The sequence below is a fragment of the Carlito syrichta genome, unplaced genomic scaffold (assembly GCF_000164805.1).
Source record: "Carlito syrichta isolate Samal-C Ts95f unplaced genomic scaffold, Tarsius_syrichta-2.0.1 Scaffold307134, whole genome shotgun sequence".
NCBI lineage: Eukaryota > Metazoa > Chordata > Mammalia > Primates > Tarsiidae > Carlito > Carlito syrichta.
Window position 1 is genome coordinate 294,839 of NW_007251230.1, and position 26,910 is coordinate 321,748.

General features: G+C 36.5%; 1 protein-coding gene across 8 annotated transcripts in view; it reads right to left on the minus strand.

Moving 5' to 3' along the window:
* PCCA (propionyl-CoA carboxylase alpha subunit) overlaps positions 1–26,910 on the minus strand; it is a 419,699-nt gene that overhangs the window by 261,029 nt on the left and 131,760 nt on the right. For 5 of the 8 annotated variants that reach the window (XM_021715457.1, XM_021715458.1, XM_021715456.1 and 2 more), the window contains exons 8-11: positions 18,212–18,290; positions 14,147–14,249; positions 6,695–6,789; positions 1,935–2,085 (exon numbers count right to left, since the gene is read on the minus strand). In XM_021715457.1, coding sequence (XP_021571132.1) covers positions 1,935–2,085; positions 6,695–6,789; positions 14,147–14,249; positions 18,212–18,290 — 428 coding nt within the window. The remainder of the gene's footprint in view (positions 1–1,934; positions 2,086–6,694; positions 6,790–14,146; positions 14,250–18,211; positions 18,291–26,910) is intronic. The other 3 variants (XM_021715463.1, XM_021715461.1, XM_021715460.1) reach the window with 1 other exon arrangement.

Here is a 26,910-nt window from a genome sequence, read left to right on the forward strand (position 1 = left end):
ACTTGGAAGACTGAGATGGAAGGATCGCTGGAGCCCAGCAGGTCAAGGCTGCGGTGGCCAGGAGCGTGCCACTGCACTCCAGTTTGGGCGGCAGAGAGAGACTCCAACTCAAATAAATAAATAAATAAATAAAAACCCAGCGATATACCACTATACACTCATTAGAATGAAAAATTGTAAAAGATTGACATACCCCTGGTCACTGTTGATGGGAATTTAAAATTTCCATGTTGAAAAACAGTTTGGAAGTTTCTTATAAAGTAAACATACACCTGGCTTATGACACAGCAAATCCACTCCTACCTATTTACCCAAGAAAAATAAGAATAGATGTCTGCAAAAAGGCTTGTACAAGAATGTTTATTGACACTTGATTATATAGCAAAAAATTGAGAAACAATTTCACACTCTCCCAAATAGAAGAATGAATAAAGAAATGATGGTAAATTTGTACAATAGAATTCTTCTTATCAATAAAAAGGAATGAACTACTGACATACACAACAATATGGATAAATCTCATTATGTTAAATTATGTTAACATTATGTTAAATGAAAGATGCCATACACAAAATGAATATGTACTGTAAGAGCAGACAAAACTGATTTATAAGATGGAAATCAGAATATGGGGACTGACTAGGAAAGATGATAGCAGTATTCTATGTCTTGTCTAGGGTGTAGGGTACAGGCTTATATACATTTGTCAAATGAACTGAATACCTAGAATTGGGCATTTTTATGTATATAATTATACCTCAATAAAATTTTTAAAACAAGGAAATTCAGACAAAAATAACTGCTGTGTAGGAGTGTATAATTCAAAGGAAGAACTATCTGGAAATGCAAGAAAGTGTTGAGAATTCAATTAGAATAGAAGACAGTGCTAGGGAAGATGGAGGCGAAATAATTGAAAAAGAAAATGGGTAAAACAGGCTAGCATTTTTGTACTTTTAGACCCAACTGATATTTACATAGATTTTTGCTTTATAATGTGTTCAATTATACATCTGTGTTCTATGTGTGTTTCTGTATACAGATAGCTCACAATTTAAACAAAAGAAAGAAGGAATAAAGCCATCAGTTACAGCGCCAGTGGCTTCCAGAGATCTTGAATGAAACCATGGAAGCATGTTCCTAGTGTCAGTAGTTCTAAGGGCAACCACTGGGTTTCATAACTGTGAACTCATAACTGTGAGTGCTTAATCTCCTAACTGTGGCAAAGGTAGCAGTTCCTTTAGACACCTGGTTGAGAGATACTGCAGTGGGAATCACTACTGGAAGTTCACTCTGGGTACCTTTCCTTCCTCCATTCCTCCAAAGATTTGGTAATCACTTAATCCGTATTTATAGTACCTAGAGTAGTTTCTCTTAACAGTACATGAGCCCTGACAAATACAGTTCATCTGAAAAGGTTTAAGAAAACGTTGAAGTGGAATTTCCAACATAAAGTACTAACCATGACAAAGCAGAGGTCCAGACATTGAACTTTAAATTAGAGGGCTATCTAAAAGTAGGAGGTAAACAATGGGTACATATGGACATAAAGATGGAAATAACAGACACTGGGGACTCCAAAAGAAAGGAGGGGTGGGGGTGAGGGTTGAAAATTACTTCTTGGGTATAGGTACAATGGTTACTAGTTGGGTGATGGGTGTACTAGAATCTCAAATACTATCATTATACCATATATCCATGTAACAAATCTATACATGAACCCTTGAATTTGAAAATAAAATCAAACTTAAAAATCAAAAGAAATAAATTAAAGGGACACTTACCCATCGTTCTTAACAGATGTCTTAGCACAAGCATAAAAGCTAAATCTTTACTTAACTGTTTATGGCATTGACTTTGAACTTATAAAATAAAGGGTGGGTAGGGAAAGGTGAAGGACAGCAACATAGAGAGGAATAAAAAGCAGTTTTTGCTACCTGGAGTCTTGTATTCATTTCCAAGAAGTAAAAATTCTTCTTCGAGTCCACAAGGAACTCCACAGTTCCAGCGGAGGAATACTTCACGGCTCTGGCAAGAGCTACAGCTTGTTCTCCCATCGCCCTTCGAGTCTCAGTATCCAAAAAAATGCTACAAATTCACAAAAATTATTCATCTACATGTTGAACAAACATCACATTAATCTTTTGTGTGCATTAAATACAAGTCTTCTCAAAGTTTGCTCAGACACAGACCATCTATAATAACAATTTGGGAGTTCATAATATTATATGCCTTATATGCTGAATATATTATCAAGTATAATATGTTTAAATAAATCAACTTCAGATTGTTATAAAACCCTTGTTCTTTTTACACTATATGGCAACTTCAATCCATACAATATACAACTACTCCAATTTGCAAAATTTAACATATATATTCGGAATGCTTCAGGCTAAAAACAAGGAGGAAAATAAATTCTTAGAAACTAACATATAGCATTACATCTCATTGTCCATGGATTCCATATTTGTAAATTTGCCTACTTACTAAAAACCCCCAAATCAATACTGAAGGCACTTTTGTGGTTGTTCATGAACAAGCACAGAGAGACAAGAAATCTGAGATTCCCAACATACTGAGGTTGAACAAGATGATACCCTGCTTCCTTGTTTCAGTCCTCATACTATATGCAGTGTCCTTTTCAAAAGCTATTTAGTGCTATGTTTTTTGCATATTTGTGCTTTTTTGGGAGAAGGATGATTTCACTATTTAAAATGGCCCCCTGAGCACTGTGCTTTAGTGTTGTCTAGTGTTCCTAAGCACAAGAAGATTATAAAGTGCCCTACAGGGAAAACTTGTGTGAGATAAACTCCACTCAGTCATACAGGATAGTCTTGTTGGTCAGGATCGTGCGTTCACTATTAAACAACCTAGATATTAAATCTGGTGCCTTCCAACAGAAACACACATAAAACAAGGTTATGTATTAATCCACTGGCAAAAGTCCTATGAGCAGAGGCTCATAGAAACCTAACCCTGAACTTCCCCTAGGAGCAATTGTTCAGTATTCGTTAATGCAGTATGCACAGTGCCTTTCTAGAACATGGCTGCCACAAATAACAAGAATCGAATGGACATCTAATAAATCCTAAAACTTTTGTTACAAAATACCAAGCAGGAAAGTTAAACTAAAATGGTTTCGACAAACCCTGAAAAAAAAATCAAGCCACTTCTGCATTTTTACAGATTTTGCTTCAATGCAAGAAAAGCTCTGAAAAATAAAACCATAAATGTTTTCTACTTATGGATTAAAATTATTCTCAAATGAGTAAGATTTAGATGACATGTTGTAAAATTTTTATTAAAGAATAGTATAATAAACTTGTATGTACTTGTCTCTGATACGTAACAATTATCAATATATAGCCACTCTGACTTTATCTATGCTGCATGCCTACTTCTCTACTAGGCTCACCCACTTGTTTTTTTAATTTTAAAATAAATCCCAAATTAGAAATAATTTCACCTGTAAGAACTTCTATATCTGTTTCTACAAGATAACACAACCACACTTTAAAAATTAGCAAGAACTCCTTAAAAGTATTTAATATACAGTTAGTACTCAATTTTCCCTTAGTGTCTCATAAAAGTCTCATACAGCTTGTTTCTTTGAATCAGGTCCAAATAAGATCCAAAAACTGCCATTGGTAGGTTTCTGTATCTTAAAACTCTTTTCATCTGCAATGCCTCCTCCCCTTTTTCTTAGCTGAGAATCTGGTCATTTTGCTGTCTCATTTCTCGCATTCTTGGTTCTGCTACATGCAACCCCATGGTGTCTCTTAACACTCATGTATCTATTTCATATAAACTGCTAGTTAGATCTAGAGCCTTGAACAGATTTGAGTTGAACTGAAGTGGGAGAGAGGGCAAAAATACTTGACAGATAGGTTGTGCACTTCCTACTGTCTTCCTTTTGGAGATATTAGGATTAATCCTAATAGGTTAAGGTGTTATGAATCTTACCTATTACAGACATAATTCTATATCCATCTAATCTATAGTTGACATTTCAACAAAAACTGGTGGATAAAACTAGTGCAACCAAAATAAGGAAACTCAACTAAAGACTAATATAACATTTAGAGACTCTCAGTGCAGTTGATCAAAACTCTATTTTTGTCCTGTCTGGTCTTATCCTTTCCCTTGCCATAAACCCTGCCAGTGATACGCAGAGACATGAGTGACCCCAGCAATGTCCTCAAAGCACAGTAGTAGATTCTTACTCCAAAATCTGAAAACCATGTGTTCCATTCATTTTAACATTTAACAGTATACAAATACATGTCAAGTCGCTATTAACGATGAGTTCTAGTTTTTTCTATTTTGATTCCTAATGCTTTAAATTTTTCTCTCAATTAATAATAAGATGTTCATATGTAAAACTTACATTTCTAGACAGAAAAAACAAGCAAAAATCATAATCCAAGATTCCCAGTCTGTGAAATATTTTTATTCTAGGTAAGACTTGAGTAGGTTTTGAATAAAGAGAAAGTTAATTGAATTAGACAGGATAAGGCAGGCAAGAAAATACAAAATTACAACAAAAAAATGTGTGTCAGAGACTATTACTTTCTACCAGCATCCTTTCTCCCCATCTTCATACTACAGTACTAGTACCAGCTGAGCACATGGGTTCTTCGGGAAAAAATACATTTCTAACTTTCTCTAGCTAAGTGCCTATCTTCAGGTCAACTCCAACTAATCAATCCTGGTAGCTTCCAGGATCTTCATAAAGATATACGGAGCAGACTCCTTTTGCTTTCCTTCTTCATTCCTTCTTATATCCTAGTCCTAGGCCATGAGACAGACGGCCACATCTTGTGAAGCTACAGTGGACAATTCATCTCAACATGCTGGCTGGTTTGTAAGCATAAGCATTCCAAGAGAATAGGAGGGGGAAGTTGGCAGTTTCATAAGCCCTGGGCTGGACACTGGTACAGCAGGACTACTATGTATTCTGTTGGTTGGAAGTCACAGAGCACAGAATCAAGGGTAAGGAACACAGATTCTTCCCCCACTGCTCAATGAGAGAAGAGTTAACAGATTTGTGGACTATGTTTTAAAACTACTACACTGCCAGGTGCGGTGGTTCACGCCTGTAATCCCAGCACTTTGAGAGGCAGAGGCAAGAAGATTGCCTAAGCCACGGGGGTTTGAGATCAGACTGGACAACATAGCCATACCTCGTCTCTGTAATAAATCAAGAAAAGTAGCCAGTCATGGTGGCATTAGTTCCAGCTACTTGAAAGCCTGAGGCAGAAGGATTGCCTGAGCCCAGCAGGTCATGGCTGTGGTAGCCATTACCATGCCACTGCACTCCAGCCTCCACAACAGACTGAAACTCTGACTCAAAAAAATGTAAACAAACAAATAAAATAAAATAAAACTACTATAACATATTTTTTAAAAACTAATATAACTAAAATAGGGCTTAATTTTTACCATTACTCTGTAATTCAAAATTCACAGCCAGGCACAGTGGCTCACGCCTGTAATCCCAGCACTTTGGGAAGAAAAGGCGAGAGGTTTGCCTGATCCCAGGGGTTTGAGACCAGCCTGGGCAACTTGGTGAAACCTCGACTATACAACGAAAAAAAAATCAAAATAAAAAAATTAGCCACACCTTGAGAGGCTGAGGTGAGTGAATTGCCTGAGCCCGTGGGTTCGAGACCCGCCTGGGCAACTTGGTGAGACCTCATCTCTACAATAAATCAAATAACTAGCCGGGTGTGGTAGCACGCGCCTGCAGTTCCAGCTACTTGGAAGGCTGAAGCTGAAGGGTCGCCGGAGCCCAGCAGGTCGAGGCTGCAGTGGCTGGGAGAGGCCACTGCACTCCAGTCTGGGCGACAGAGTGAGACGCCAACTCAAAAAAAAAAAAAAAAAAAAGTAAAAGAAAAAAGAAAGGCTGAGGCGGAAGGATCGCCGGAGCCTAGCAGGTTGAGGCTGCGGTGGCCGGGAGCGGCCACTGCACTCCAGTCTGGGCGACAGAGTGAGACTCCAACTCAAAAAAAAAAAAAAAAATTAGCTGGGCGTGGTGGCACACCCCTGTAGTTCCAGAAACTATACGCACATTGTAGCAAGACATGCTAGGTATGCTGATTCAAGCTACAATTGGCTTTATTTCTTAGTGCCTGATAATTAAAACTAACTATGTACATTCAACTGAGGATTTTTAAGGATAAAGAGAATGTCAGAATATAGACTAATACCAACCTGGCATCAAATTAGAAATGAAACTCGCTGAAACTGCTGCCAAACTCATGAAAGGTGGCCTAGAGAAGTACCCAAAGTGTCTTTGATCAACCAAGTAATTTCTAAGAACCATACCCCAGAAGCCATTTCATGGCAGGATAAATTCAGGATCAATTTCAGGAAAACTTTGGCAACATGATACCCTAGAAGGCATATGTCCCAGAAATTCTATGAAACACCAACAGCTCCTAAACTACTTAGAAGCCTGTGGAAATCACAGTTATTTGTCTACTCAACTTTTTCCTCTAATAAAAACCCACTTCTTTTTCAAGTATGCGCTCACTTTCAGGCACTAAAGTAATGAGGAAAATCAAGTGACAAATTCTTAACTATAAAAATATGCATTGAGCACATGAATATTAAACAATCTTTCCCCAAAACAAACAAAATGAAGGCAAAAAAAGCAGACCAATGTATACTGTTCCTTGTAAGAGGCTCTTACCTTGGTGCTTCCTCCACCACCTTCTGATTTCGTCTCTGAATTGAGCACTCTCTTTCATTAAGCCACAAAGCGTTCCCATGTTTATCACCTAGAACCTGAAAGAGCAATACCATTGGGAAAAACACTGAGCCACACCCACAAGGCAGGTGCCCATTAATATTTTCCCCATCCAACATCTCTTGGTTTGACATACTCAAACCTCACGGAACATACATACTTCTCAAACCTTCTTTTGGTTCATGTTACTAAAGGAAAACTTTATATTTACAACCTCAGAACAACATTTTTATCAAAAAGATTTGAGAAAAAAGTTTTCATGTTTCATTTCAAATACAATAGGCAAAATGTCAAAATTAACTGTACAAATTTTGTGAAGGACACTGAGTGTCTGTAAAGGGGATACAGGTTCTGAATGTCAACAGTGCTTAGGAGAGCCACCATAGCGCCAGTACAAACATCTGTTTGTTATTAACATTATTAAATGTCTGTTGATCAGGAAATGACATTTTATGCATTTACAGCCAATATGCAGTCTGTTATTTATATATGAATGTTTTTACTGTGGTTTATTTTTGTTATAGGAAACGGGTAAAAGGCCTGGGGTTAATAACTAACATATTATGATTTTTCCCATTGTAATACAGGTTGAGCATCTCTAATCTGAAACTCTGAAATGCTCCCAAGTCTGAAACTTTTTGACATGCTCTCTAAGGAAATGCTCATTGGAGAATTTCAGATTCTCAGATTAGAGATGCTCAATGAATAAATACAAACGCAAATATTCTAAAATCTGAAAATTCAAAATCTAAAAAACTTCTGGTCCCTAGCATTTTGGGAAAAAGACACTTAGCCTGTAGTGGAAAATAAGCTGGGACTGCCAGATAAAATACAGCATACCTAGCTAAATGAGAATTTCAGATAAACAATGAAAAATTGTTTTTAGTAAATATGTCCTAAATACTGTATGGGACATGTTTTTACTTTAAAAAAAAAATTATTTATCTGAAATTCAAATTTAACATGTATCTTTGTCAGCCAAATCTGGAAACTCCAAAAACAGGATCTTTATTAATGTTTCTGCCTAGATTAATTTTCAGAAGTAGAGTAATTTATTTTCAGGATTAAGAAGTAGATGTATGTTTCTGAATGCACAGTATACTGGATTTACAGAGATAAGACCTGTTTTAGAAATCAAAAGAGTAGGCAACAAATTCTAACTCCAAACAACCATGCAACTTCTCTGAGCAAATCATTCTGTTTCTTTATGCATGATAAATAGTGGATAATATCATCTTAATATTTTATATGGCTACTGAAAAAAATCTCATTAAAAAAATCAGGGTTATAATAATAGATATAATAAGCTATAAAATGAATAGTTAATATATGACTATAAAGTTAATTTTTAGGAACAAAATTTTTCTAAAATTTGAGAATGATTCCAAGTAATGAAAGAAAACATTACAATGAAAGAAAACATTACAACTTATTGGCATTTTATTTCTGAGACTCAAAGGCATGAAGTACATCTAAAAATACTTTAAATCATTAAAATAACTCTCAGTCTTTTAATTCTAATGACAAGAAAGTGAAAACAGTCTCCAAGAAATAAAGCCAAAATAACCAAGAATTCTCAGAAATCTTTCCAATTGTAAAATATTAGATTTGTATGCAGGATCGAGTTAAGTTTTTCTCCAAACTCTGTGTAGTCTCCCAGTTCATTTTTTTTAAAGTTCTGTGCATTTACCAGACATTCAACAAAAATGATTTGACAATGATTTATCCCATTAAATAAATGAGAAGACTAAGTAACCAGAAAACATTATAAATAAATAGTGCTTATGAGGGAAGTGACTCCTTAAGTGTATTGTGAGTTGTTTCAAACTTTACAGATTTGCATGCACTAAAGAAGGAGAAATCTCTAAGCTGTACTGCTTCCTAAAAAAAGCTCCATCATACTAAACAAGTCCACATTATGCAAGCCCTCTAGAATCCCTGAACCCAGCCCAGGAAATGCCAGTAGTGTTCTGGATGAGGAACACTTGTTAAAGCCACACAAAGTGGTGCCACTCACACTGCCAGTGCAGTTTCAGGATGGGAAAGGACACAGTATGTGATGGCTCATGTAAAAAAAATAGGTGACATGCACATATGTACTTCATGGACTACACATAGGGGGATAGTCCAGAAATAGTAACTAGCTGTGCCTGTGTCTAGGAATAGAAACCAGGGACTCAGAGATAGAGTAAAAGGGATGCTAATTTTTTTGTTGAATATTCTTTTTTGTGTGCACAAACTACCTAATATATCCAATCTGGGCAACAAAGTGAGACCTCAATTCTGCAAAAAATAAAAATAAGAAAAATTAGCCAGGCATGGTAGCTCACACCTGTAGGCCCAGCTCTTCAGGAGACAGAAGGATTGCTTGAGCCTAGGAGTTGGGGGATATGAGCCATGATTGTGCCACTGCACTCCAGACTGGCAGACAGAGTGAAAGAGACTGTCTCAAAAAAAAAAAAAACCCTAATATTTAAAAACCTTCCAAATATCAATCAGATAGGAAGACATCTGTGCTGCATTTAAGCTACTGGAAGGCATTTTCACCTGTGTTTAAAAATATCACTCAGGCTGTATGTCATGGCTAAATAAAATAAAAAGCTATTGCAGATATGTAATTATGTAACACAAATTAACAGACATTTATTGAGTATTAGTAATCTATGAAAGGCAAATGAATGAGACCTATTCTCTGCCCTCAAAGACCTTAAGGCCTATTAGAAAACTCAGATATCTAAAAATAAAACAGCCTAGGTGGTCTTCCAGTAACACGAACAAATGAAACATGGGGAATATAATGAAAGACAAAATTGATTCTGCCCCTATGACCTTACAAGAAGGACAACCCAAATACCTCCCCTACATTACAGATTTGAACATCCAACTGTCTACTCAACACCTACACTTTGATATCTAATGGGCATCTAAACCTGATCTGTCCAACTTTATAACCTGATTTTCTCCCCAAAACATGCACCTCTCACATTCTTTCCTATCTCATTTCTCAGACAGAACACTAAAGTTACCTTTGGTGCCTTTTTTTCTTATACGTCACATCTATCTATTTAGACAATTTCATCTACCTTCACAAAATTTCCAGAATTCAATCATATCTCACCACCTCCACTGCAAATCCTGTGATCCAAGCTACCATCATCTCTTGCCAGAATTACTACTGTAAGAAACTGCTATGGGATATCTCAGTTTCCACTGCTGGCTTTCAGTTGCTAAGAACCAGTGACTGCCGTGTACTTCCCTTTCTCAACTATGTTGAGTAGGGTATTTATGGCAATGCTATGTTCTTTTCTCATTGTTGTAGGTTAGACGAATGAACAGCAGACTCTTTAAATTCAGAGGTCTTTGTACCAGAAGAACAGCTCTTGAGGGATCATACAGAGAAGTCACATCCAGACCCGGGGCCAAGTTTGAAGATGAAATCTTGGTCTTGAAGGGAAGGTATATATATCTGTTTATGGGAGAACACGATCACTGAGGGCCAAAGAATGGGTTATGGTAACTAGTATCCAAAGTTTGTATGATGACTCCAATACATACAAATCCTAGTATCCTCACCCTTGTATAATCTCATCCAGCAATGATTCTAGGCTAGCAAAGGAACTTTGCAAAATACAACAAAAGTCATTTTGTGCCATTTCTGAACCTAAAGTAAGGTAGGAATAGTTACTTCAAGCAGCTCTGACCAGTGATGTAAGAACTCTAGGTATCCTTGTAGAGATGGTACATGGAGAAACCATGCAGATATGCCCCAAGACATAGAAAAAGAGAGGCCCAGCATCAGCTTATGCCATCCCTTCAAGTCACCTAACATGGGATATTCCAAACTAGTCAAGTCCTAACATGATGACTGCCCCAGAAGACAACGTGCAAAGCAAAAGAAGCATCCAGAGAACCCAATTAATACCCAGAATGATGCAAAATAGTTAAATGTTGTGTGTGTATTCTGTACTATGAAAAAACATTCAATAACACAGAATTGACCATTTTAACTACTTTTAGTTTGTGACATGAAGTACATTCACACCACCGTGCATCCTTAAATGTTAGTTTAAATTACCACATTTTGAAGTGGTTTGTCACCCAGTAAAAGATAACAAAATCATGCAAATTAAACAAATGGATTTAGCAAAGACAATGAATTCGAGGTCAATATACAAAAATCAATTGTATTTCTATCCACAGTCAACAAACAATAGGAAAATGAAATTTAGAAAATAACATTTATAATTCTATTTAAAATAATCAAATATCATACGGTAAGTCTAATGAAAGATACACACCACCTCTGCACTCAAAACTACAAAATGGTGCTGAAAGGAATTAAAGTAGACCTAAATAAATGAAAAAATATTCCAATTCACAAATTAAAGTATTCGGTATTGTTGAGATGTCAATTTTCCCCCAGTTAATCTCTAGATTTAATACAACCCAAATCCAAATTCCATCAAGTGGGGTGTGTGTGTGTGTCTGTGTGTGTGTGTGTGTGTGTGTGTGTGTGTACAGGTGAAACAGGTTGACAAGAAAAGTCTGAAATTTACATGGAAATTCAAAGAAGCAAAACGATCTGAAAAAAAACAAATTTAGAGCACTTACAGTACCAGATTTCTAGACTTTTAAACCAAAACAACTAAGACCATGACCAAACCTCACTTAATTTACAACAAATGGTCACCACAATAAATGATGGTGGAGAAATTATATATCAGGATAGAAAAAAAATTAACTCTGACCCTGCCTCACACAAAACAAAAAAACTAATTCAAGGAGGGTAATAGGCTTAAATATCACAACACACACACACACACACACACACACACACACACACACACAAACTCCTAACTAGGGTACATAATGTATAACTAAACTGGACTTTAATATAATTCAGAACTTCTTTCCCTTGGAAGACATTATGATTACAGTGAATAGTCAAGCCACAGGAAAGGAGGATGACTATACATACATCTGGTAAAGGACTCAGAAGCCAAACAGGTACAGAACTCTGACAACTCAATAATTTTTAAAAATATAACTTGAAACTGGAAAGCAAATATGATAGTTTGAGAAGTCACTTCACTAAATAAGATATTTAAATGGTCCATAAGCTGATAAAAAGGTGACCAACATCATTACTCAACCAAGAAATGTAAATTAAACAGAGAGACCATTACAAGTCACCAATATGGTTAAACACTTAAAAAAGAAAAACTGAGAATATCAAGTGTTGAAAAAGACAACAGGAACAGAAATTTACAGATATTGCTGGTGGACATATATATGGTAGTAGAACCACAGTATCTACTAAAATAAACATAACCTTACTATGTAAGCCAAGAATATGTCTCCTCAGTGTATCTGAGAGAATTTATATGTCCATCAAAAGACAAAGCAGTTTACTTACAATCTGAAAACCTAAAAGATTCATCAACTGGAATATAAATAAACTGCAGGTTAGTAGAACAAGGGAACACCATAGAGCAATTTTTAGAAGCAAATGATAACAGATCTTCAGGGAAGAATCTCAAGGATATGACAATGTGTGAAAACAGTCAGACAAAAGGAAGTATATATTATATTTATACAAAATTTAAAAACAGATACAACTATGACATTAGATGTAGGAACAGCATTTACTTTTGGTGGCCACAGATAGGAACTGCCTGGGAAAAGATGTGAAGGAATCTCTTGATGTAACAGAAATGTTGCATATCTAGACCCAGATGGTTGTTACACAATTATACATGTGTGTGTAAAATCTTTATTGAACTGTGCACTTAAGATTTGTAAATTTCATTGGTTATATGTATATGTCAATTTAGAAAATTTATTTTAAAAAACCAAAAAAGCAAAAATAAAACCTGCTAGCCTCAGAAAAAAAAGAAATTATGTTCAATGTTTTAAAACTTCCAACTGATTACATATTTTTTCCAAATATTTTCCTACTTTGAAAAATTTGACGATCTGTATGAAGATTTTCCTCCTATAAATAATATGGAAGGAAAGTGATCACTAAACTTAAAAAACAAACTGACAGAATCTAGGGCTGCTATATTACGACCCCATCAGAAAGGATAAGGTCAGCAAATAACATTATATTTAGTTTTCTGGTTTCCTATCAACACTAAGATAAAAACAGACAGACTTTAAAGTCAATGATTTCTAATTTGATATTTATCTTTATCAATTTTGTTACATATCAGTTCATAGTCATAATGTCTAAAATTAGTATGAAGGCATTTCTGACAAATGAAAACTTCAAACTTTTCTTCCATGTTTTACTTCAGAACACTCATTTTGTTTTGCCAAAATCCACACACTTACAGCCAGTTCAAGAATTAATCTTTTAGCCGGGCTCGGTGGCTCAACCTGTAATCCTGCACCTTTGGGAGGCTGAAGTGAGTGGATTGCCTGAGCCCGCAGGTTCAAGACCCGCCTGGGCAACTTGGCGAGACCTCATCTCTACAATAAATCAAAAATTAGCCGGGCGTGGTAGCGCACGCCTGTAGTTCCAGCTACTTGGAAGGCTGAGGCAGAAGGATCGCCGGAGCCCAGCAGGTCGAGGCCGCGGTGACCTGAAGCAGCCACTGCACTCCAGTCTGGGCGACAGAGTAAGACTCCAACTTAAAAAAAAAAAGAATTACTTTTTTTTTTTTTTTTTTTGCCTCAAGGTCTCGCTCTGTCACCCAGGCTGGAGTACAGTGGCACAATTATGGCTCCCTGCAGCCTTGACCTCCTGAGCTCAGGTTATCCTTCTGCATCAGCCTCCCAAGTAACTGGGACTACAGGCATAGGCATGTATCACCACACCCAGCTAATTTTTCTTTCTTTCTTTCTTTCTTTTTCTTTTTTTCAGAGATGAGATGATCTCCCTATGTTGCTCAGCGTGGTCTCGAACTGCTGGGCTCAAGTGATCCTCCTGCTTCAGTCTCCCAAGGTGCTAGGATTATAGGTGTGAGCCACTGCACCCAGCCAGGATAATATCTTAACCTCAACAGAAGAAAGAAATAGTTTACTCTTCTCTTTACAACCAACTTCTGGTAGAACACCTGTGACAGCAAGGTGCTTGGACATTTGGTGAACTGAAGTGACACAAGAGTCCAAGTCACGCATTTTTCTTTTTTAAATGACCCATAACAGCCTAGTCCTGGAGGGGACTGAATGATTCTCTCTGAAGGTGAGTTCTGTATCATTCCCCATCTCAATTAATATCCTAGCACAATGACAAATTGTATATCAGATTCCAAAGACAGGTAATCCATTTATTTTGTACTTGTTCAAATATATCAAAACAATTCACAAACAGAAGAATGTGTTGCCAGTAGCATTAGATGATATTATTTTAAAGTCATGATAATTGAAAAACATTTTAAATGCACCAACCTGGATTTCTATATGACGAGGGTTATCAATAAATTTTTCTATGAGTAGCCTATCATCTCCAAAACTAGAAGCAGCTTCTTGAGATGAAAATCTAAAGCCATCCCTGTAAAGGTAAAAGGAAGAACAGTCAGACTAATAAGACAAACATGGCCACCATCATAAGAGAAAAGAAAATCAATTAAATGTTTATCTTGGCTTACTTATGAACAAAGCAGAAAAAAATTCACTTAATATACAAATAACTAAATTAACTTTGGTTAAACTGCAACTCTTCCAATCCTCAGCTCTGTGACCTTGGGTGAGTTATTTAACTTCCCTGATCTGAGATTTTCTATTGAAACAGGAAAATCATATGTACTTCATCAATTATTATATATGAAATCTTAACCAACTATAAGAGCATATACAATTAATTCCACTTCTTCAACCATAATATACTTTAATTCTACTCATAAAAATATTAAGATGCATATTCATTTGACTCAGAAGCTGGAAGATGCAAACAAAAATGTAAAGGGCCCATCTACCTGTACAACTTGAGTAGAACTACAGAAATACTCTCACTGAAATTGAACTTAACACTGGAGGATTCTTAGACATCTCCTAATATTTTAAATATACACCTTGAAATGTGAATGCTTCCCACACATACCTACATGTCATTATAATGCTGTCTTCTTTAAAACTGTTCAAAGTTAATCATTAAAAAGAAAAGTACAATTTTAAAAAATAAAAACATGGATCTAATTATTACTTTATATATTTTATTCCCAAACCATGAAAATGTCGATTATAAAAATATGCCTACTGAATTCACACACACACAAAAAAAAGGGTTCATTTGACCAGTCCACTAAAAATTCAAACTTGCTTATCTAAAACAGAGTATATTATTTCCCATTCATTGACATATTCAGAATATAAAATCTAATAGTTTCCTAATTTTCAGATTAAATACCTTTATTTAATGTATAACATTAGAACCCGATTCCTCTTTAATTTGCAAACAATCCATCTAGTAATATCAAAAATAATTATCTGATGTATTTATTTCTGTACTTGAAACATAGAACACCGCAGGTAAATGTTGACTAGAAGACAAATTTCAAAACATTGCAAAAATCTCCTATTTTCAGATGTCTGAAAAAGGTGTTAGGTTTTCTTAGTCTTCCATTACACCTTGATTTAGGGGAATGGAGTTTAGATCTCAGGAGACCTCAAACTTCAAAGAAACTGGAAGCACAATGAATCCATTTTTCATCCATACAGTCAACTTTTTATTAGATGGGATCGAATAATTCACAAAGAAAAAAAGCATACAACTTTACAGTTTGTCACCACTGAAATGATTAAGAGTTTCATTTTGCCTTGAAATGAAGAAGAACAAAAATAAAAGTCACAAAAATAAAATAAGTACAAGTTGGAAAGCGTCACCAACATATTTTGGAACTCATGGAAAATTAGTTCATGAACATCATTTGTTACATTAAACTATACATTCATTCAATAAATATTTGCTGATCACCAAACTTTGTTTCTGGTATATATTGTAGGTTCTGGAAATACACACACACACACACACACACACACATACACACACACACACAGATTGCCCTCATGACAAAGTCTAAAGGTTTAATGGGGGTATTCAAAAAGGTAGACATGATAAATTTTCCCTTCATGCCATATTTCATTTAAATTTGAAATGAAAGCCAGAGATTATTATGAAAATAGCAAAAGTCCATCTTCAACAAGCTTCATAATTTTCACCCCAATTTATCATAGAATAATAACAAAAATTACTTTTTTTGAAATTTTTCAGATGTTCTACAAATTCTAAGACACACAGATGCTACTAACCTGAAAAAGCTCAGGAAAAATGTTACAAGAGTGAGGCACCTCTTAGGATAAAATAATAAAGCAATTACTGAATTTGCTTTTGTACCTGAAATATGCTGAAATTTTGTGGGTTATACAAAAAAATGACTTCCTTGAGAAAGGAGAGAAGAAAAAAAAAGGAGTGAAGGAGTTGTGGCATGGTGTTAACAGCTGCTCCAGAAGACAAATGTTATGGGTGTTTGCTGGATTGTTCTTTCCATTTTTGTGTAATTTTGGTTTTCCCAAGCAAATATGGGATATAGAATAACTTTATAAAACGAGGCATATGTCTTATTAAATTAATCCAGGTGCAATGGCTTATGTCTGTAATCCCAGCACTTTGGGAGGTTGAGGCAGGAGGACTGCTTGAGCCTAAGAGTTCAAGACCAGCCTAGACAACATAACAAGACCTCATCCCTAGCACAAAAAAAATAAACATTTAAAAACTTAGCTGGGCATGGTGGTACACACCTATAGTCCCAGTTACTTAGAAGACTAAAGCAGAAGAATCTCCTGAAACCAGGAGGTTGAGGCTGTGTTGAGTCACGATCGTGCCACTTCACTCCAGCCTGAACAACAGATAAGATACTGACTCAAAAAGAAAAAAAAAAAATCAAATAGTGTCACACCTATGTTGATCTCAACAAATTTTCCAAGATGGTTTATTTATCAAGTTGAAGAGAGTAATATTTTAGGCAGAAAATTATTTATACATTTTTAATAATTATATGAACATATTTTGACTCAATGTGCTATTTATTTTGCAAGAGAGGGTTAAATTATCTACCAAAGAATGTCCAACATAGGATATAGTGATTTCTGAAAATACTGAATTCTAAAGTAAAATTCACAGATCAACAGCAACACAGCAAACCTCACTTCCAAAAAACCATAGAGTAATTCCACTGTAAAGAATATGTTAGCCGGGCTCGGTGGCTCAGCCTGTAATCCCGCGCCTTTGGGAGGCTGAGGTGAGTGGATTACCCGAGCCCGCGGGTTCGAGACCCGCCTGGGCGCGAGACCTCATCTCTACAATAAATCAAAAAATCAGCCGGGCGTGGTAGCGCATGCCTGTAATTCTGGCTACTCGGAAGGCTGAGATGGAAGGATCGCCGGAGCCCAGCAAGTCGAGGCTGCGGTGGCCGGGAGCGGCCACTGCACTCCAGTCTGGGCGACAGAGTGAGACTCCAACTCAAGAAAAAACAAAAACAAAAACAAAAACAAAAAAGAATATGTTACTAATAATAGCCCTGAAGAAGTGATTGATAAGAAATCCGAGATCCTAAAAAGAATAACGAAACATAAATGCCCTTTATGAAATTCAGAGTTCAGTGAAATTACTATATAAATACCACGCGAAAGAAAAAAAAATGAGAAAAAGATTAAAATTCATAAAATAGACATCTCTTATGAAACCACTGCATTGTATTCAATATCTTGATTATACCATTCTTCCTACAAAGAGGCTGTGCAGCTTGTCTTTTCCAAAGATGACCAACACGGTATTTCCTGTTACACATGCTCTCCTAGGGATCTTGCCATGCCTTCATGAAAAAGTGGCGTCTCATTCCTCTCCCCCTGAATTTGGGCAGAAGCTGTGCTCACTGGAGGGGAACCTGTGTGACTTCTGAGATTGGGTCATAAAAAAGTATTCTAAATTTACAACATGAGTGCACTGCACATAAAGGACACAGTCATTTCAAACTCAGAAGGAACAAGAATATATTTCACAGTATAAAATTATCAAAGTAATTCACTACTTTTATGGACTAGCAAAAGAAAGCAAGTACATACTGAGGGAATACATAAACTCTCAATGAAATTATGACTGCCTTTAAACATAGTTGGTTCAGATCTTTGGATGACATTCAGAATCATACAACCAAATGTTAGTAACTTCTGTCTAGAAAATAGAAACGTTACTGCAATTCTTAAAAATATGCTGTAAAAACAAATAGAAAATCCCATGTTAATGTTTAATAAAAACTTTTCTATGATCAAATAATCGAAAAATATAAATTAAGAAGGTGTCTGCATAACTTCCACCTTTTTCCCATTCAAAAGAGTAAAAATGAGATGGTTATTATAATTATTCCATTATGCTTTTGGTATCTGTGTACCTGTCAGTTTAATAAAACTCTGGTAACTGCAATTTTCATCAAAAGTGTATTTTGGACAGCCTCTCACCTGGTCTCTTCATCATCCCAAGCGATGCGCATGCCTTTCCCACCACCACCTGCTGAGGCCTTGATCATGACAGGGTAGCCTAACAGCAGGGAAGAATTAGACAGAAGTTCAGACTTTGATCATTTGGATGTATGAACATGACAACTGACCACATGTTCAATAACGCAGAAGACAATAACTAATTTATTTAAAAGTTCCTTTCTTTAGAGTCAGGAAAAGAATAACCAGTGTAATGATCTTATGTACATTTTAAAAATGAGTGTGACCTAACCATTTTAAAAGAAAAAAAGGCTACTTGTGCCAATAAACATAATATTTCTTCCAGTAATGAATTAAAAGCTAAGAAAACATAAATAAATTGACAGTGAATTCCCAAAACAGAAGTAAACATATAGTATTAACTAACCAAAGATATAAGAAGCAACTTATATGGCACCAAGGAACATCCCCCAGAACTGCAGTTTACAACAATATAAATTAAATTCCCCTTTTCAAAGATAGTGGTTTTCAGATACTTGAGATATTTTCATCTAAAAAATCCCAAAGAACCCATACAGCTTTTATCAGCAAGAACTGACATGATGGTATGGGGGGGAAATCAAACATGGCTATTATATTATGAGCTGAAGCAGAAGATCCAGGGATCACTGATATCAACAGAAAAGCTATCACACTAGTCCATGCATTCAACAGGGTATTATGAAAATACAAAGGAAGGTCCAAAACGAAGGACATTTATAGCTAAAGTCTTACAAGAGAAAATAAAATCATAAAACTCTCATTAGCTACATGATTAAATATTTAGATTAGTTATTTCACAGTAAAATCTTTGACCTCAAGAGTTCTCTATAACAATTTATCAGGAAAAGTCCTAAAATTGCCTTTAGAGGTTTTCGGAAAACAAGGTGGAGATACTCCTATGCCTGGGACCATTTGCTCATGATCTTTTCTGAAAAAAGAAGAGGTCAGTGAGCCCTTAGAAGACCTTCCCAGTCTGTGATGCTTTAATAGCATAAACTCAAGTTATAAGATCCTTAGAGGAAAAGGGAAGAGAGGGCTAAGTGTCACAGACCTTTTGACCCTCAAACTACAAAACAACACTCTTAACTTCAACTGAGCTAAAACAGCACTTGCTTCCTAAATGTTTCATAATTAATTCAATTTTTTAAAAATGTTATGGTCATTATGTTTATACGAGATAGCATTTTAAAAACAATGCGAAGTGCAGTGGAAAGAAGAAATAAAAATGACATGTTGTTCTCACATTGAGAACCTTAAATTCCAGGAAGAGAGAGGCAAAGGACCCAAATAATTCTTCCTTGAAATTAAAAAAGGATTAAGAAAATAGAAAAAGGATTAAGAAAACTGTCTTATGGGGGTGATTTAAGGGATGTTGTGAAGGAAGACCATGACTTGCATATTTTAGGCAGGAATAGCAGAACAAAAAACAGAGGTGGAGATCATGGGACAAGTTTAGGAAATGACTAAAACAAATCGGTTGAAGTACAGAATATCCATAGGACGGTAGAGGGAAAGAGAACCAACAACACAAATTGGGGACAGGGAAGGGAAAATTTTGCAGGCTTTGATTGCTGATTCTGCAAGAAACAGTATATGAGGTTTGATCCTGCACGGGAGAAGCAAGAATGATATTTGTCTCACTCATTGTTGCATCCTTACAATGAATGTCACATAAAATAATCCGAGTGAAATCAGTAGAGAAGAATGAATCTGTTTCAGGCACTGATGAAACGCAATCTAAAAATTAAAAACGGGCATACTGCAGAATCCATTTACAACTTAATGAATCCTCATTGCCCCCCCATAAAAAAACCATTGATAAATGTGTCATCAAAAACTATGCACCAGGAAACCACAGCTCTACCACATTCAGTTCCCTCTGAGGATAAGGAAATTTGCAGTTTTTCTGATTCTAGTACAAATCTCATTTTAGTCATGTACTATGGACCCTGGAACCACAGTCAATTCCCTGTGACTTGGGAATTTCAAAATAAGATGGGGAAATCATCCTTGCTCACAAGATGGGGGAAAAAACACATAAAATAATTTATTGACAAAAAATTATACATTTGCTGCATGCTTTCACTCATAAGAAGGCCCTGAACATCAATCACGCTAGTCCAAGGAAGGGACCGGCAGTCACTGGGCACTGCTGGGGTGGAGGGTGGGGGCATGTAACAACACAAAGGGTACCTGATTCTATACCAGGGGAGTAACGGCCAGTTAGAAGCCCAAACTTCGCCTGCAGGCAGCCTACTTATGTAGTTGATCTCACTTGTACCCCACATCACTATAATGAAACAAAACTTAATTTTAAAAAATTATCATATGTTCAGAGCAGATGAGATCTCATTAGATAAAAAGGCAATATGTAATGAGGCAATATGGTCTCCCAAAAAAGAAGCAATGCAGCATTAGACCTGGGAAAACATGTAACCCGTGAAGATGAGATTCCCTGATAAAAATCTAACAAGCTAAATAGAAAAAGTCTGGGAGGGAGGAAGAAACTAAGAGTGCTATTAACTCTTAATCTAATTTTTGAGTTATGTTTTGTTTTTTGAGTTATGAATTATATATAATATAAAGGTAAAGCTTTCTACTCAACTTATGCCACATAAGTCATTAGAGTTCAGGTAGTACTTTTGTTTTTTTTGAATTGGAGTCTCACTCTGTTGCCCAGGCTGGAGTGCAGTGGCATGTTCACAGCCACTGGAGCCTTGACCTGCTGGGCTCAGGTGATCCTTCCACTTCAGCCTTCCAAGTAGCTGGAACTACAGACGTACACCACTATGCCCGGCTAATTTTTTGATTTATTGTAGAGACAAGGTATCACCAAGTTGCCCAGACTGGTCTTGAACCCCTGGACTCAGGCAATCCTCTCACCTCAGCCTCCCAAAGTGCTAGGATTACAGGCTTGAGCACCGTGCCTGGCAGTACATATTTTTAAGGTGTCTCCATGCCATGGAGAAACAACACCCAAATATTTAAAGGAGAGGGAAAAGAATCATCCACATGGATGATGTTAAATAACATTAAACAGCCCGGTTGCTCATTTCTTATTCCTTATTGTGCCTCTGCCACTCTAGTAAAGGTATATTCCATGACTGGAAGTGGAAGAATAAGGAAAAGATGATTCAGTCAAAATTTGGGGCTGGGCGCGGTGGCTCGTGACTGTAATTCCAGCACTTTGAGAGGCTGAGGCAGGAGAACTGCTTGAACCCAGAATTTGAAGACTAGCCTGGGCAACATAGCAAAACCTTATCTCTACCAAAAAAATCAAATAATCCCCGTAGAAGGATCACCTGAGCCCAGGAGGTCGAGGCTGCCACATAAGCCCATAAGCCGTGGTCGTCATGATCATACCACCATACTCCAGCCTGGTGGCAGAGTGAGACGCCCTACTCCAAAAAAAAAATGAAAGCATTCCTGGGAAAATGAGAAATGGTTACTGAAGTGGATGGTTATTGCTACCTCTCACCTACCTAGTCTGAACATGAAATTTCCACTAATGTTATCTCCCATTTTCTTATTCACTGGAGCTTATTCCTATAGATAATGCATCTGTTTAATTTCGTATTCTTCAGTTAACATATGTTTGAAACAGAACAATCTTCCTTATCATAACAAAACACAAATTCTATAATGCTCTCGTTCTATAATGTTCTCAAAAGAAGGAGAATCTTCTAGTGTAAAGAGACTACTTTAAAAATATCAAGGCCGGGGTCAGTGGCTCAGCCTGTAATCCCAGTACTTTGGCAGGCCGAAGCAAGTGAATGCTTGAGCCCATGGGTTCAAGACCAGCCCGGCCAACTTGGCAAGACCTCGTCTCTACAACAAATCAAAAATTAACCAGGTGAAGTAGCATGCGCCTATAGTTCCAGCTACTTGGAAGGCTGAGGTGGAAGGATCGCTGGAGCCCAGAAGGTCGAAGCTGGGGTGACCATGAGTGGGCCACCACACTCCAGCCTGGGCGATGGAGTGAGACTCCAACTCAAAAAAAAATTAAAAAATAAAAACATCCGGTACCAGTGCTTTTCCGGTTTTTCCTCTCTATCCTGGTCCTTTCATAGGAAGCCTGTTGCTACTAATTTACTCATCCCCCCGACCCAGACATTTAAGCCACTGGCCTACTAACACTCGACCTCCCACACACAGAGAGAGACTCCATTCCTTAATTCCCTTCTGTACAACGAAAGAGGAACTCATGCTTCCAAAAAGAAGAGAAAAATATGAATAAAATACAGAAATGTGAATTACAAAGTACTACGAGGTTTTGATTCCTACTTTGTGAGACTAAATAAACTTTTAAGGGCAGGTTTAACATGACATCCTCTCTGGCTTCCATGTCTCCCAGCAATCATCACATCTTACTTTCTACTACAAAGCAAGCAATCTTCTTTCTAACTCTACCACCGATTTTAGCCATTAGTTCAAGAATCTTGACTGAAAATATACTATGTGCCAAACCCCGATCCAGCTCTGGGGGAATAAAAAGACGAACAATTCAGAAAAAGCCCTGGTCTGGTAAAGCCTGCTATCTAGTAGAAAATTATATACAAATATATGTGCACTTATGAACCAGGCACAGTGGCTCACTCCTGTAATCCTAGCTACTCAGAAGGTTGAGATAGAAGGATTGCTTGATGCCAGGAGTTTGAGATCAGCCTGGGCAAGAAAGCAAGATCCCATCTCTAAAAAAGAAAAATTAGCCAAGTGTGGTGGTACATGCACATCTGTAATCCCATATTACTCAGGAGGCTGAGTGGAAGGGTCGCTTGAGCCCAGGAGTTTGAGGCTGCAGTGTGCTATGATCACACCACTACAATCCAGCCTGGGTAAAAGACACCATCTCTAAAAAATAAATAAGTGTAAGCATATTTTATAGATCTAATGTAAGATACTGATAAGTGCTAAAACAACAACAACAACAACAACACAGAAGGATGTAACTAAGAATGGTCAGGTTACTGTTCCTTGAAAAGGCTTCTCTAAGAAAACTGTTATTTAAGCTGAGACCTGAAAGGCGAGATACAGCTAACCCTCTGAAAACCAATGAGGGAGGACAGTTTCTGGCAGAAGGAACAAGTTAGAAAGTGTGACATAGGACAGGGAAGTGATCTAATTCAGCATTTTTTAAGGTCATTTTTGCTGCTGTGCAATAAATAAATTGTAAAAAAGCAAAGTTAGAAACAGGGAGATTGATTAGAAAGAATTTGCAGCAGTCCAGGTGACAGACAACTGTGACTTGGAACTGGCTGATAGCGATAGAGATAGAGAGAAAGACAAATACTAGAGTCATGATAGTTTGAATGTGGAAGATAAGGAGAGGAAGGAAGATTCTAGGAGATTTTTGACTTATTATGAATTTCAAGTCAAAAAAACTATCTTTTTTTGGCCAACAGATAACGTCATGTTTACCCACTAAAGACAAGATAAATAATCTCCCTCTTCATGCAAAACCTACTCCACACATAGCGGCATAACCTAGTAAAAGCTGATAAAATGACATCTTTTATATTATAAATGCAGTTTTATTTTTCAAAAGTGATGTGACTTAAAATACAGAGTCAGTAAATCAGTAATATAGAAACTTGTGTAAACTAATTGTGTTTTTCTTATATTATGCTGTTAAAAATAAATAGTGACAAAATAATCCAGATTGTAGAAACTGAGTGCTTTTTTAAAAATTTTTAATAAAATGACATCTTAATGATACAATAGTCATAAGCTGCATAATAAATAATTTTATGGAGGGTTTTCTCAGTTATAGTTTCTGGAACTAAATATTTCACAGAATATAATAACCAATAGAGAAGGAAAAGTAAAAAGAAGAGAAAAGTAAAGTATTTCTTGGGGAATATCCTATTCCTAATTTAATGGTATTAACCAGAAATCTCTCATAGATCAAAGATAAGGTGTCATGGGGAAGGGTCTTTTTAAAAAACACAGTTGGGGGCTGGGCACGGAGACTCATGCCTGTAATCCCTGGACTTTGGGAGGTAGAGGTGAGAGGACTGTCTGAGTCCAGGGGTTTGAGACCAGGGTGGACAATGTGGTGAGATCTCTATAATAAATTTAAAAATTAGCTGGGCATGGTATTGCACACTTGTAGTTCTGGCTACTTGGAAGGTTGAGGCGGAAGGACTGCCTGAGTTCAGCAGATCAACACTGGGGTGGCCATGAGCATGCTACTGTACTTCAGCCTGGGCGACAGAGTGAGACTCTGAGTCCAAAAAAAAAAAAAAAAAAAGAAAAGAAAAAAATTGGGAAACACAGTCATCAATTGGAAGATCTTTATTTCCTAACAGAGAGGTTTAAAGTAAAAAAGAATGCAAAAGATATTTCAGGGAGCAAGACAGTCCTCTAAATGGTCAGAACAGGCTCTGATCATGGGTATTGGGACCTCAGAAGAAAAAATAAAAGACTCTCACCAAAAAAAACAAAAAGGACAAAGACAGAAAGGGAATCCTCAGATGGAAGTTGTGCATTAGAATTACAGGAAAATCAAATAGTACATGATATATTTGTCCTATTTCTTTATGTTCATTTAATGTAAAGTAGTTCATTTGCCTTTGGTTTTTTGTTGTTTTTTTGGAAGGGGAACTATTGAGGGGTTTTGTTTTTTGAGGGGTTCCTTCGTGACAGTGATATTTTTGAAAGATTTAGGGTAGTTTTATAGAATACTTTATAATTTGAATTATCTAATTATTTACTCATTAGATTTAGGATTTTTTTTAATTTAAATGCTATGTAGCTAAGTTTGTATCCTTATTCTTGCATCACATCAGAAAACAAAAATAAAATGTCCTTTTGTCCCATTAACTAATAACATTGTTTGATTACTTGATTAAGAAGGTATTCTTGCCGGGCTCGGTAGCTCAGCCTGTAATCCCGCACTTTGGGAGAATGAGGTGAGTGGATTGCCTGAGCCCACGGGTTCGAGACCAGCCTAGGCAACTTGGCGAGACCTCATCTCTACAATAAATCAAAAAATAAGGCGGGCGTGGTAGCGCACACCTGTAGTTCCAGCTACTGGGAAGGCTGAGGCAGAAGGATCGCTAGAACCCGGCAGGTCGAGGTAGCAGTGGCTGTGAGCGTACCACTGTATTCTAGCCTGGGCAACAAGAATGAGATTCCAACTCAAAAAAAAAAAATCAAATAAAAATCAAATCTAAAAAAATCCAATGTATTTACTTTTATGTATCTGATGTTATCATAACACCTATAAAAACTACTACAGTCCCTTGATAGAACTGCTGGAATGGCCTCCTACCACTACAGTTACCCCCATTCAAGACACACATTGGTCAGTGAAATTGTCTGAACGTTTGTATAAGATCATATCTCCTGCCTAAATCTTGAATAAATTTACATTATACTAAGAGAAAACTAGAGATGTATAATAAAATAGAAATTATGAACCCAAGGATAGGCAGGATAGAGGGTAGGAAAAGATGACCTAATACATACTTGTTTAATCCGAATACCAGAAAGAGCTATGTTAGAAAACTTATTTTTGTAATCCTGAAAGGTATTAACCTAAATACAATTAATTTACCTGCCCAACAGAATAAATGTCAATGCCTTTTAAATAAAGGTGGCAAAATCCAAACACACAATATAGCATTCACAAGATCTAGAATCCAATCAAAAATAAGAGATATGTGACGAAAAGGCAAAATGTGATTCATATCAGCAGGAAAATACTTGGTAGAAATAAACCCAGAAATGAAGAATCTTAAAACATTTGTTAACAAATACCATTTATGAATTATAGCCATTACAAATATAGAAAATCATTTAAAGTAAAAAAAAAAAATTGAGATAAATAGAAAACATTAAAAATTTTAAAAAAAGAGTTTCTGGTATTAAAATAAAATGACTGGAAGGAAAAAGTCCCTTCTTATCATTCCTACTCAACATTCTAATGCAGATCCTAGACCACCATGTCAAGTAAAGGAAATAAAGTGTAAACAGTTAGGGAAAGAATAAAAACTGTCTTCATTAACAGATAACAGGATTGTGTATGAAAAAAATCCAAAATAATCAGCAGCAACAACAAAATTCCTGGAACTAATCAACAATTATATCAAATTTGCAGAATACAAGTTAATATTCAAAAGGTTGGCCAGGCATGGTGGCTCATGCCTGCATTCCTAGCACTTTGGGAGACCTAGGTGAGAGGATTACTGGAGCCCAGGAGTTAGAGACAAAATAACAAGACCTTGTCTCTACAAAAAATCAAAACATTAGTCAGCATGGGGGCATGCACCTATAGTCCTAGCTACTAAGAAGGCTAAGGTGGAAGGATGGCCTAAGTCCCGTAGGTTGAGGCTGCAGTGAGCTGTGATCGTGCCACTACATGCCAGCCTGAACAACAGAGTGAGACCACCCCCAAACTCAAAAAGAAAAAAATATACCAGTAATGAACAAGTAGAATTTGAAATTATAACATTTATATTAGCACCAAAAGAATGAAAGAGGCATGAAGCTAAAAACATATATACAGTATCTGTATACAGACAAACCATAAAACTCTGATGAAAGAAATTAATGAAAATCTAAATGGGGAGATAATTCATGTTCATGAATAGAAAAATTCAGTATTGTTAAGATATCAATTCTCCCCAAGTTGTTCTAGAGATTCAACACAATCAAAATCAAAATCCTAGCAAGTT